The 13,669-nt window shown below is 41.4% G+C and overlaps 1 protein-coding gene across 2 annotated transcripts in view; it reads left to right on the top strand.

Moving 5' to 3' along the window:
• NEK9 (NIMA related kinase 9) overlaps positions 1 to 13,669 on the top strand; it is a 45,556-nt gene that overhangs the window by 14,200 nt on the left and 17,687 nt on the right. Inside the window, exons 8-16 of one of the 2 annotated variants that reach the window (XM_004055464.5) lie at positions 102 to 166; positions 3,160 to 3,210; positions 3,654 to 3,846; positions 6,000 to 6,144; positions 6,780 to 6,980; positions 7,477 to 7,523; positions 9,483 to 9,638; positions 11,708 to 11,816; positions 12,320 to 12,481. In XM_004055464.5, the coding sequence (XP_004055512.1) occupies positions 102 to 166; positions 3,160 to 3,210; positions 3,654 to 3,846; positions 6,000 to 6,144; positions 6,780 to 6,980; positions 7,477 to 7,523; positions 9,483 to 9,638; positions 11,708 to 11,816; positions 12,320 to 12,481 (1,129 nt within the window). Of the gene's footprint in view, positions 1 to 101; positions 167 to 3,159; positions 3,211 to 3,653; positions 3,847 to 5,999; positions 6,145 to 6,779; positions 7,017 to 7,476; positions 7,524 to 9,482; positions 9,639 to 11,707; positions 11,817 to 12,319; positions 12,482 to 13,669 lie in introns of both variants that reach the window. The other variant, XM_019009522.4, reaches the window with a different exon arrangement.

Below are 13,669 nucleotides of genomic sequence, written 5' to 3'. Positions count from 1 at the left end.
TAAAACAAGGATAATGCAGTGGTCTTTGACTAATTAACATCTTTAGATCACATTTTGCCCATTTCCATTAAGTGAAAACTAACCCTATTTTTACTTTTTAGGATCCTGAGCAGAGACCTACTGCAGATGAACTTCTAGATCGCCCTCTTCTCAGGAAACGCAGGAGGTAAATTATGAAGAAGTCACTCCATTGTCTTTTCTGAGATAGTTGACTTTTAGAGGCTTGATTAGAGTACTACAAGAAAGAGTAGTGTTTCCTGACTTGGTTGCAATAGTGCTATTTTCTACCAACATCCCTGCTTTTATTGCTTAGGGGTGGCTTCTGACTTTTGCCTCCTTAGCCTGTGCTGTTTTGTTCTAAATTTGTACTAATGAGGCCCAAGAGCCCTTCACTCCCCGACCCATTGGTTTTAAACCTTAGAGTTGAGGCATTAGAGTGCAGTAAGGAAGAGGGGTGTCTGGACTCAGACATCCTTATGTTTGTATCTGAATTTTGTCATTATCTTTGTCAAGTTATTTAACATCCTTATTTCTTGGCTTTCTCCTCTATAAAGTAAGATGAGGTCAGGATTAAAGAAGATAACGCATAAAAAGTGGTCAGCCCAGGGCCTGGCATAGGGTGCTTATCAATTGTAGTGTGAGTTGAACTGGTCCTTTGGTTTTTTTGTTTTTTGTTTGTTTTCTGAGACAGAGTCTCACTCTGTCACCCAGGCTAGAGTGCAGTGGCATAGTCCTAGCTCACTGCAGCCTTGAACTTCTGCTGCAAGTGATTCTCACACCTCAGCCTCTCAAGTAGCTAGGACTACAGGTGTGCACCATCATGCCTGGCTAATTTTTCTATTTTTCTAGAGACGGGGTCTCACTGTGTTGCCCAGGCTGATCTCAAAGCTGTTGCCTAAGCAATCCTCCTGCCTCAGCCTCCCAAAGTGTTGGGATTACAGGCATGAGACACTATGCCCGGCCTGAGCCTTTGTTTTTCACTGCATTTGTTTAGGTGGTAGGTTGGAGTTGGAGGAATCCTCTTCAGGTACATTTTGCCCATATTTGAAGTCGAGTTTTATTGACTCCTCAGAGGTTATTTCCTGAGATTATTCTGTCAGATATCTTTAGAGATAGGAAGAACATCCTTTATCCCTCTGTTCTCTAGGAGGTTTCATACCTTAATTTAAAACATTTATCTTCCTTAAATGTTTGAGTCTGTATTTCATCCTATTACACTATTTTTGCCTTGCTACCCTTCTTCCTCCACTACCAGTTTTTTGTTTTTATATCTTCCAAATATTCACATACAATGCTCTTTTCAAGTCTTGCTCTTGGATACATTCTGTACATCCCTAATTGCATATTTGCTGTTTCATCAGTACTTTTATTCTACTATGCCATTTAATTAATCTTTTCTGGTTCTTCTCTAGTTGGTCTGTAGCCAGTGTTTTAGTGCCTGAAATTATGTACAGTACTCCAGATACAGCACCATGACCTTCCATTTATGTTTTGTGCACGTGCAGGCAGTATCACCCTTTTGGTCTGGTGAAGCATATTTAAAATTTTTGTCTGGCTTATTTCACAGCAATATAATGATTTATTTTATTTTATTTTATTTACTTTTATTTACTTTATGAGAGTCTCACTCTGTTGCCCAGGCTGGAGTGCAGTGGCGTAGTCTCAGCTCACTGTAACCTCCACCTGCCAGGTTCAAGCAGTTCTCCTGCCTCAGCCTCTCGGGTAGCTGGGACTACAGGCAGGCGCCACCACGCCTGGCTAGTTTTTGTATTTTTAGTAGAGACGAGGTTTTACTACGTTGGCCAGGCTAGTCTCGAACTCCTGACCTCAGGTGATCTGCCTACATCGGCCTCCCAAAGTGCTGGGATTACAGGCATGAGCCACCACACCCGGCATAATCACTATTTGAAGTCACTATTTTAATCTCTTATTTCTTGAGTGTAGGCATGAAATTTTTACTGAGATAATTATAGATTTGCCTGCAATACTTTGTTGGAACTTTGTACTTTGATGGAAAACATAAGACAGTTTTCCAGACAGAGAATATAGCATAAACAAAATCATAGACACAGGAAGTTGTGGAAAATATTCAGGAAACACAAAATTCTATTTGGCTAGATTAGTGGTTCTAGACCTGGGATTTTTGATGCAAAATATCAGGAGCTTTCAAAAAGTACTGATGCCTGAGCACTACTCTAGGAGCTCAGCTATAATTGATTTAGGTAGGATGGCAGCCCTGGGCTAGAACGTGGGGTGCAAACAAAAGGAAGGAAGTCTGGAAAAATAGGTAGGAAATCTTGCATGCCAGGCCAAGAAAATTGTGGTTAATTCAAGAGGTAGTGCAAAAGATAGAGTGGATATCACATCCACTGTTGAGAGATAGTGGATATCACATCCACTGTTGAGAGATAGTGGATGTTTGCGAGAGGGCAGTTCACGTGATGAGAGGCATACCTAAGGAAGAGTTATTTGGCAATATTAGTATCTGTGTTAAATTGGTATAGTAAAATGATTAAGACTGTAGTAAGTGAGGCTGATTAGGAGGTATTATCACAGTACAGGTGGGAAGTAGAGCTACCCAGAACTAAGGTGGTGAGACTGGAAAGGAAGAGGTGAGTACAAAAAGTACTATATAGGTAGAATCTGTAGAACCTGAATATTAAAGAATGGGAGAGAGATGAATCAGAGATGACTGAGTTTTTAAGCCCAGTTGACTGGGAGAATTGGGGAAGGGTGTTGCGGCTAGTTACAGAAATAGAGGAGTCAGAAAGAAAAGCTCATTTGGGAAAAAGCTAACAAGCTCATATTTGGAGATACTGAGTTTGGGAGTCAGTGGGCAGACTAGATGAAGGTGTCCATCAGATACTAAATATGTACATCAGAGGTTCTCAAGGCTCTCTGTTCCAGCCTGGACCATTTCTCAGAGATAGAAAGCAAATGGCCCCAAACTGCTGGCCTTTGGGTATTTAATGAATTGTCTAATGAAAGGACTATATAACTGTTTTGAGTTGTATTGAGGTACTTTGCTAAAAGTATTGTGATGTTGTAGGATGCATACAGTTTATAAGAGGATTAAATCTGTGAAATGTATTAAACAGACACCTTTGCAGTATAAAAACCTATTATTTCACTCATGTATCTTTGCTTTTCTTTTGGTAGAGAGATGGAGGAAAAAGTCACTCTGCTTAATGCACCTACAAAGAGACCAAGGTAATGTTCAAGAGACTCTTAAAAACTAATATATCCGAAATTACAACCAGGGGGTTCTTTCTTGAGTGTAGGCATTATTTGATCCAAGGATACTTTGGCATCCTTTGAGGAGCCAGCATCTGCTTAAATGTCAGACAGTCATTTCTAAGAAGAAAGCTATAATTTCACCCTCACACTAAAGTGGCCATCATTACCATGATGAATGTGGAAAAGTGTAGGTGTTATGGGTCAGACTGGAATCTGATCTGGCCAAGCTGTGATGAAGCCCTGAGGCAGGAATTGCAAAGTCTGCTGTGATAGAGCACATTGAAACAAGTTGTCGAGAAAGAACATACTTTCTCATACCATAATTGGCAGTTCTTCTCAGGGAACAGACTGGAAGCATTTTTCTTTGATATTGTTTTTAATGTTAAATGTTCCTTTGTTCTGGGGGTTGTTGGCAGGTCAAGCACTGTGACTGAAGCACCCATTGCTGTAGTAACATCACGAACCAGTGAAGTCTATGTTTGGGGTGGTGGAAAATCCACCCCCCAGAAACTGGATGTTATCAAGAGTGGCTGTAGTGCCCGGCAGGTCTGTGCAGGGAATACCCACTTTGCTGTGGTCACAGTGGAGAAGGAACTGTACACTTGGGTGGTAAGTGAACGCTAAGCATTTTGGAACAGTGCTGTAAGCCTAATTGTTTACTGGGCCCACAATGTCTAAGCATTTTATTAGTTGAACCTATACTAAGGGAGTGGCAACATGGGGTGATGGAATGGAAGCTCTTATGAGAGCAGGGATTTTGTCTGTTTAGTTCACTGATGTATGCCCAGGGCTGGTACATACTAGGTCACCTATAAATGTTTTTTGAATGAATGAATGAGAGAGGGAGAGAAAAATTGAAAGACTCGGGAGACTGGGCTTTCCCATTTACAGCTGGATGATTTCAGACAAGTCACTCAATTACTCTGTTATATTACCATGAGGTTCAGAGCAACTATTACCTGTGAAATAGCTTTGTAAACAAAGGAAGCACTATACCATGTCAGGAAACCCCTGAAGCCCACAGCAGTGATTGAAGATGGCTAGGTATATTTTGTGTAGAATTTGTTTGTTGCCCTCTAGATTCTCCCCTCTCACCTTCCTTAACAAATTGTCTGTGTTTGCTGTCTGTTTCATTATCTCCCACTCTCTCCATTCGCCTACAATGCAGCTTCCATCTCTGCCACTCAATTGAAACTAGTCTTGACAAAATGACCCATAAATTGCTAAAATAAAACAGATGCTTTTTAGTCCTTACCTAGCTTGACCTCTCGGCAGCATTTGACATAGTTGACCACTCCCTCCTTCTTGAAGCTTTGTCTTCACTTGCCTTCTGTGATAGCGTGTTCTCTTGGCTTTCCTCCTGTCTCTTGCTATGCCTTCTCAGGCTCATTTCAGGCTGCTGGAGAGAAATTAGTATCTTAAACATTTATTGGCTGGGCGTAGTGGCTCACAACTGAAGTCTCAGCACTTCGGGAGGCCAAGGCGAGTGGATTGTTTGAGGCCAGGAGTTTGAGACCAGCCTGGCAAACATGACAAAACCCCATCTCTACTAAAAATACAAAAGTTAGCTGAGAGTGGTGGCGCATGCCTGTGATTCCAGCTACTCAGGAGGCTGAGGCATGAGAATCACTTGAGCCTGGGAGGTGGAGATTGCAATGAACCAAGATTGCACCACTGCACTGCAGCCTGAGTGACAGAGCAAGACCTTGTCTCAAAAAAAAAAAAAAAAAAAAATACACACACACACACACACACACATATATAAAATATGAGGACTTGTAGTTTACTCATTTAATAGAATTATTTTTCTCTATAAAACTGTTGAAAAGGCCAGACATGGTGGCTTACACCTGTAATCCCAACACTTTGGGAGGCCGAGGTGAGTGGATCACCTGAGGTCAGGAGTTCGAGACCAGCCTGGCCAACATGGCAAAACCCCATCTTTACTAAACATACAAAAAATTAGCCAGGCGTGGTGGCGGGCACCTGTAATCCCTGCTACTTGGGAGGCTGAGGCAGGAGAATCGCTTGAACCCAGGAGGCAGAACTTGCAGTGAGCTGAGATCGAGCCACTGCACTCCAGCCTGGGTGACGAGCGAAACTCCATCTCAAAAAAAAAAAAAGTTGAAAAGTCATCAAGGACTAGTCTCATTGCTGTATAGCAGCCTCTTTGATGTAGCCAGATTCTTTATAACTTTTCCATGTTTCAGGGAAACTGTGACCAAAATTTATGAAACTTCTAGTACAGATTTTCAAGAAGCTATATTCCTGTAGAAAGCAACAAAATTAGACTATATTATAAAGAATTTTTTTCACCATAACCTGTAATTAAATATATAGTTTACCTTAGACTTGAAGGACAAAGATTAGATTAATGGATATTAATCTGGATACTTTTTAAGTTTTCTTTACCTGTTGGCAGGATCTGTATACTACTTGCTATTAAAATGTTTAATCCCTTTGCCCATTTTTTTCTAATTTCTAAATTTCTAGCTCTTTTTTTCTACTGTTTTTCTTCATATGAAGTTCCATTAAAGTCAGCTTTTGGCATGAAAAATTAAAACTTCATAAGACCTCTCAGCCGGGGATGGTGGTTCATGTCTACAATCCCAGCACTTTGGGAAGCCGAGGCAGGAGGATCACTTGAGCCCAGGAGTTCAAGACCAGCTTGGGAAACATAGCGAGAACCCATCTCTTTTTAAAATTTAAGTTTAATAAAATGTAATTTAAAAAAAAAGTCATAAGACCTCTTTATTTCACAGAACATGCAAGGAGGCACTAAACTCCATGGTCAGCTGGGCCATGGAGACAAAGCCTCCTATCGACAGCCAAAGCATGTGGAAAAGTTGCAAGGCAAAGCTATCCATCAGGTGTCATGTGGTGATGATTTCACTGTCTGTGTGACTGGTAAGCCATCAGCAGAAAGTGTCTTAAGTGCATTTAATGTGGGGGTATTTTGCTTAATGCTGTGCAATCTTAGTTGGGATTTTAAAACAAAAGACAGTATACAAAGAACCAGAGGACCTTGAGCAAATATACTCATTAATAATAACTTACCAAATTTGCTATAGTATTAGGGGGTGGTGAGCAAGAAGACAGGTGGGTAACAGAGAAGAGGTGGGATCAGGAGAAAATGTGTGTCGTGTTTGGCAGGAAAAATAATCTTACCACCTCATCAGGCTATGGATAACACAAAATTAGGATCAAGACCTAAGTTTAGTTTTGGTCTTGTCATTACTTAGTTAATGATTCCTTGGGACTTATTTTTTTATCTATATAACAAAGATGGCCCCATTAAAATTTTAAGTCCTTTTAATGTGATAATGCTACCACTTTTTAAATTGTTTAATATAGTAGTAGTAGTACACATGACTCTCTGACATAGAACTCTAGACTTGCAGTCTGTCCTTTTAATTTCTTGGATATAATCAATTCATGTGAGATCATTTGCTGGGGTAGTCCTCATTCCAGCCCTGCCCAACTTTCTGATTAGATAAAATAAGTCAGTCCTTTGATGGATTCTGTTTTCCTTTCTTTTGCAGATGAGGGTCAGCTCTATGCCTTCGGATCAGATTATTATGGCTGCATGGGGGTGGACAAAGTTGCTGGCCCTGAAGTGCTAGAACCCATGCAGCTGAACTTCTTCCTCAGCAATCCAGTGGAGCAGGTCTCCTGTGGAGATAATCATGTGGTGGTTCTGACACGAAACAAGGAAGTCTATTCTTGGGGCTGTGGCGAATATGGTAGGGGTAGCCTTGTCTCTGTCCACTTCTTCACAGGTATACAACCTGACTTCAAAGTTGTATGCATCTAAACACATCATGCAGCCCCTAAATGAGAAGTGTTAATTCAGTAAATCTTTTTCTTTTTTTTTTTTTCTCGAGACAGAGTCTCTCTCTGTCACCCAGGCTGGAGTGCAATGGCACGATCTGGGCTCATTGCAACCACCACCTCCCGAGTTCGAGCGATTCTCCTGCCTCAGCCTCCCGAGTAGCTGGGATTACAGGCGCACGCCATCACACCCAGCTAATTTTTTGTATTTTTAGTAGAGATGGGGTTTCACCACATTGGCCAGGCTTGTCTCGAACTTCTGACCTCATGATCCGCCTGCCTCGGCCTCCCAAAGTGCTGGGATTACAGGTGTGAGCCACCGCACCTGGCAAAAGAGAATCTTACAGAACCTATTCACTGGGAAGGAAGCCCTCATTATAATGATTTTCATTCTTATGTGTGTTTCAGGACGACTGGGTTTGGATTCAGAAGAGGATTATTATACACCACAAAAGGTAAAATCAGAAGCAACTTATTTCTAAAACCTATCTTAAGTCGCACAGACTTCAATAATATGTCCTCTTTCCTTGGCTCTGTTGTATCAAGGTGTTTATTTCCGAAGTGTTTCCTGTTTGGGAGACTGACAATCTAGGATTCCTGATTTAGCACCCTGTGGTCTTGTCATCTGACCAAATCATAGAAAATTGAGAAAGTGGATACAGCGACTGTGGACATTGTGAAGTCACATCTTACTCAGGGATGACAGCTAAAATCAGCGTATACAGCAGAAAAGTCACATATAGCTACAAATACCCTGGAAAACTCAAGAAGATACTGTAAAGCAGTATACTGTCTCTTAACCCAACACAGCCATTTTCCTCTCCTGTTTCTACAGTTGACCACCAGATGAAATATTAGTAGTTGTTTTTGTTTAGCGGTCATGTTGCACGAAACATATTATCTAATTACTCTCAGCCTTGCCAGAGCTGGCCGTGTGAGAGGCTCACAGAGGCTGATACCAGCTGGGGGAAAAGCACAGTCACATCTCTCCCACCTACCCTAGGGCACAGGCTTACCCATTGGAGGGTTGGCTAAATCAGCTATACCATTTATTGTTACCAGTGTTTTGGGTTTTCTGTTTTCTTTTTTTTTTTTTTTTCTTTCCTTGGGAACTTTTAGCCAAACCAGTTTTTATTTATATTTTAAAAATTAAATTATTATGCATTTCTAGGGACCATCCTCAATGGGATTCCCAGCTGTTCCTTTTCTCCTGGAAAGGCTGTGGCAGAAACTGAGGGTTGAGGTTTCAGGTTTTACACACATCCATTATGACCCCACACATGCATCACCCCACCTTCTCCAGTCCTGTCTAGTTAGCTGTAAAAAGATATGAGCATTTGGAAGTCCTAGATATTACCTCAGTACTCTGTCACTTCTCCTATAAAATGACCAGATTGGGACCCCACAGGGCTATTGAATTTCTGTAACTGTCAAGCAGCCTTCCATCTCAAAGGACAAAATCAGCAATGAATTGAAGCTTCTTTCTCAACTTTTTGACAAGTCACCCTAAGTAGGACCTATTACTAAGACAAACTGAGAGGGGGCTGTCTTGTTTAGTTGACCTGGAACTGTCACCTTTTCTTTGATATTGTAAAACTTGAGCTCTTCGTTGACAATAGTAGCCTTGACCGAGCACAATGGCTCACGCCTGTAATCCCAGCACTTTGGGAGGTCGAGGCGGGCAAATCACTTGAGGTCAGGAGTTCGAGACCAGCCTGGCCAACATGGTGAAACCCTGTCTCTACTAAAAACACAAAAATTAACTGGGCATGGTGGCACACGCCTTTAATCCCAGCTACTCAAGAGGCTGAGGCAGGAGAATCTCTTTGAACCTGGGAGGCAGAGGTTGCAGTGTGCTGAGATCATACCACTGCACTCCAGCCTGGGCGACAGAGCAAGACTCCACCTCAAAAAAAAAAAAAGAAGAAAAGAAAATAATAGTCTCAGCCAGGCGTGATGGCTCACACCTGTAATCCCAGCACTTTGGGAGGCCAAGGTGGGTAGATCACCTGAGGTCAGGAGTTCGAGACCAGCCTGGCCTACATGGCGAAACCTCATCTCTAATAAAAATACAAAAATTAGCTGGGCGTGGTGGCATGCACCTGTAATCCCAGCTATTTGGGAGGCTGAGACAGGAGAATCGCTTGAACCTGGGAGGCAGAGATTGCGGTGAGCCAAGATCGCACCACTTCACTCCAGCCTGGGCAAAAGAGGGAAACTCTATCTCAAAAAAAAAAAAAAAAAGAAAAAGTAGTCTCTAAGACACTGGGCAAACCTGAAAAGAATAGAGCAGTCCTCACTTTCCTGTAGTCATTCTGCTAAATGCAGCATGTCTCTTTTGAAAGAATTTGAGAGCTTTTTTTCTAATACGAATTATATATTTGGGATTTCTTTTTCTGATTTTTTTCTTGCAGGTGGATGTTCCCAAGGCCTTGATTATTGTTGCAGTTCAATGTGGTTGTGATGGGACATTTCTGTTGACCCAGTCAGGCAAAGTGCTGGCCTGTGGACTCAATGAATTCAATAAGCTGGGTCTGAATCAGTGCATGTCGGGAATTATCAACCATGAAGTGAGTGTCCTGATTGGTGTTCTAACCACATCATCAGAATTTCTCTAGGTTGGAATTTCTTTGAGATGCCATTATTGGTTAGTGACCATGGAATTTGACTTTAGTTATGGTCTCATAGGCATTGTGTGCAGCAAAAGAAGCCAGCCACAAAGAGTACATGCTATATAGCTCTATCTGTGTAAAATTTAAGAACAGGCAAAATTAACTTATACTGGCAGAAATCAAAACTGTGGCTACTTATTGAAGGAGGGGTATTAACAGAAGAGGTGGAAGGGATCCTAGAGTAATGGGAATGGTCTATATCTTGATCTGTAATGGTTTTACAAGTATATGTATATAGAAAAATGTGTCAAGCTGTGTGATATTTTGCAGTGTGTTATACTTCAACAAATAAATTGATTACAAAGAATAAAATGATGAAATTCAGCTTTTACCTTATTGAAATAGGAACAAGCAAATTAATGTTATAAAAAAAAACATATTTCCATGCATCACCTTCCTGGAGTTTTTTTGATTGATTGGAGTTTTTTAGATTTCTCCCAAATCACTGATCCTGTTTAGGCTTATCGAATGTAATTACCATTCTGTCTTCAAAAATGTTAGCAAATTCACCACTGATATTGTCTTAGTTTCCTTTTTTTTTTATTATTTAAGTTCTAGGGTACATAGGCACAACGTGCAGGTTTGTTACATATGTATACATGCGCCATGTTGGTGTGCTGTACCCATTAACTCGTCATTTACATTAGGTATATCGCCTAATGCTATCCCTCCCCCCTTCCCCCACCCTATAACAGGCCCCGGTGTGTGATGTTCCCCTTCCTGTGTCCAGGTGTTCTCATTGTTCAATTCCCACCTATGAGTGAGAACATGCGGTGTTTGATTTTTTGTCCTTGCAATAGTTTACTGAGAATGATGGTTTCCAGATTCATCCATGTCCCTACGAAGGACATGAACTCATCCTTTTTTATGGCTGCGTCTTAGTTTCCTTTTTGTGTTAATATAATGAGTTTTGTCATTTTCCAAAGAATAAAATTAAGAGACAGAAGTTTTCTGACTCAATGAAAAAGGTAAGAATTAATTTTTAAGCAATCTCTAAAGTAGTGATTTTCAATTAGGAGAGTACAAATTCAGGGCAAGGCTGGAGAGAGTGTCTTTGTAGTTTGAAAAGAAATATTCAGTTGCCAGGCGCGGTGGCTCACGCCTGTAATCCCGGAACTTTGGGAGGCTGAGGCGGGCGGATCACGAGGTCATGAGATCAAGACCATCCTGGCTAACACGGTGAAACCCCGTCTCCACTAAAAATACAAAAAAAAAAAACAGCCAGGTGTGGTGGCGGGCACCGGTAGTCCCAGCTACTTGGGAGGCTGAGGCAGGAGAATGGCGTGAACCTGGGAGGCGGGGCTTGCAGTGAGCCGAGACCGCGCCACTGCACTCCAGCCTGGGCGACAAAGCGAGACTCCGTCTCAAAACAAAACAAAATAAAAAAACAAAAAAAACAAATATTCAGAATTACTATTACTTGATTTATATTTTCATTATAGCAGTGGATTTGTTGTGAAATTTTAAACTTAAATGAGAGGATTCTTTTTTAGTACTAATTCAAAGGTAACATGAGTTTTAATTAAGTTGAGAAAAACTACCCTATAGATGAAATTAGATCACAGTAAGCTGATTCCTTTATGGGCTGGAGACAGTCCTCAGGACTTTAATTCTTTGCCCTGCCCTTGTTAGATATGCAGAGTGTATAACCAAGGTAAATGTCAACGATTCTCTCCTTATATAAATACCTTCTGGGATGGAAAGTTCATGTTTTATAAACCCTAAGTCAGAATCTAAAACTTTGGTTGTCAGAAAGTTCTGCCTCATGTGCTGCATTCTCTGATTACATACTGAGCTTATTTCCTCTTGTTTTCTGTTGGAGATGGAAAACTACCTGGCACCCTCTTCTTAGTAATATAACTCACTTGAAAGGCCTTTTGGTCACCAGGACTTTTTTTCATTCTCAGCCTGATTTTCCCTCGATTTTCTTACCTCATGCATCTGCTTTGTGTTTTATTTTGTTTCAGGCATACCATGAAGTTCCCTACACAACGTCCTTTACCTTGGCCAAACAGTTGTCCTTTTATAAGATCCGTACCATTGCCCCAGGCAAGACTCACACAGCTGCTATTGATGGTAAGTTGATTTACAACTGTATCACATGCCTTAGTAGCTGAGCCTCTTTTATTCTATCAGGTATTAGGTTTTCTTTATATGTATGTCATCCCGATTTCCCCTGAAAATCTAGTATTATTTCATTAATGTATTCAGGTACATATTTTTATTGATAATTATTATAAATGCATAATAAATACATCCTTTTATGAGAACACCACACCTATGATTCCAGACATCTGTTGTCTCTGATTAGCACCTTTTATAAGTATTCTAAGGTAGTACTCATTTTTCTTACTAAAAATACAGTACTGGAGAGAGAATACAATATCGAGTCGCTGACTGGATCTAATTGGTTATAGTGCCTAGATACTGTATTTGTCCTAGGTCCAGGATCATGTGGCTAGTTTTGTATTTGTATATTCTAACAACCGGAAGCTAATCCATGAAGTCTGCTTGGCTGCATCTTCTCTGGGTTCCAGGACTCATTTGTGCCTTGTTATTTCTTTTTGCTTCTCTCTCAGAGCGAGGCCGGCTGCTGACCTTTGGCTGCAACAAGTGTGGGCAGCTGGGCGTTGGGAACTACAAGAAGCGTCTGGGAATCAACCTGTTGGGGGGACCCCTAGGTGGGAAGCAAGTGATCAGGGTCTCCTGCGGTGATGAGTTTACCATTGCTGCCACTGATGGTGAGTCTGTACATATCATTTCAAGCTTTCTGGACACATGGCTGTGTTTCAGTTCTTGGCTGGGAAAGAAATGGACTAGTTATTTGTATAGCTGAATTGTGGATGTACTTTTTTATTTGTATTAAATTGGTGGCCGGTTATATATATTGAGCTTTATTAACTTTTCATGTGTTCAACATAGTGACTGTTTTTAAAGGCCAGATTTCTAGATAATGATAGGTTAATGTTCTACATTCCTCCTTTTTTCATTTCAGCTTTCGCTTTTTTGGTAAAATGTTATAAGAATTATTAAGTACTTCTATATAACTTGCCCAGTATCTTGTTGATTGATTTCAGTAAACATTGATTGGGTAGCTGGAGAGAACAGCATATTTTCTCTGTTGGCTGGGGTCACCTGTACTGCAGTGATGTCCATAGGGACTGCTAAGGTTTGAAGGGCTGCTTTCCTCTATATTATGTATCTCTCAGATTTCTGAGTTGGTCTAATTGATTTTTCTCCTCTCTTTTCTCTGAGACGATTTTTTTTTTTTTTTCGTTTTTTGAAACAGAGTTTCGCTCTTGTTGCCCAGGCTGGAGTGCAATGGTGCAATCTCGGCTCATCACAGCCTCTGCCTCCCAGGTTCAAGCGATTCTCCTGCCTCAGCCTCCTGAGTAGCTGGGATTACAGGCATGCGCCACCACACCCGGCTAATTTCTGTATTTTTAGTAGAGACGGGGTTTCTTTATGTTGGTCAGCTGGTCTCGAACTCCCAACCTCAGGTGATCCGCTTGCCTCGGCCTCCCAAAGTGCTGAGATTACAGGCGTGAGCCATTGTGCCTGGCCTTTTTTTTTTTTGAGATGGAGTCTTGCTCTGTTGCCCAGCCTAGAGTACAATGGCACGATCTTGGCTCACTGCAACCTCCACCTCCCGGGTTCAAGTGATTCTTGTGCCTCAGCCTCCTGAGTAGCTGGGACTGCAGGCACAAACCACCACGTCCAGCTAATTTTTGTATTTTTAGTACAGACAGGGTTTCACCATGTTAGCCAGGCTGGTCTCGAACTCCTGACCTCATGATCTGCCCACCTCGGCCTGCCAGAGTGCTGGGATTATAGGTGTGAGCCACCGCACCTGGTCCTCTGTGGCTATTTCTTTCCGCAGTATTGTCTGGTTCCTCACTCCTCTTCTTTTTTTTTTTTGAGACACAATC

This window comes from Gorilla gorilla, chromosome 15 (assembly GCF_029281585.2).
Source record: "Gorilla gorilla gorilla isolate KB3781 chromosome 15, NHGRI_mGorGor1-v2.1_pri, whole genome shotgun sequence".
NCBI classification, from domain to species: Eukaryota; Metazoa; Chordata; class Mammalia; order Primates; family Hominidae; genus Gorilla; species Gorilla gorilla.
Note: the sequence above shows the minus strand (reverse complement) of the source record. Positions and strands in the feature narration are given on the sequence as shown.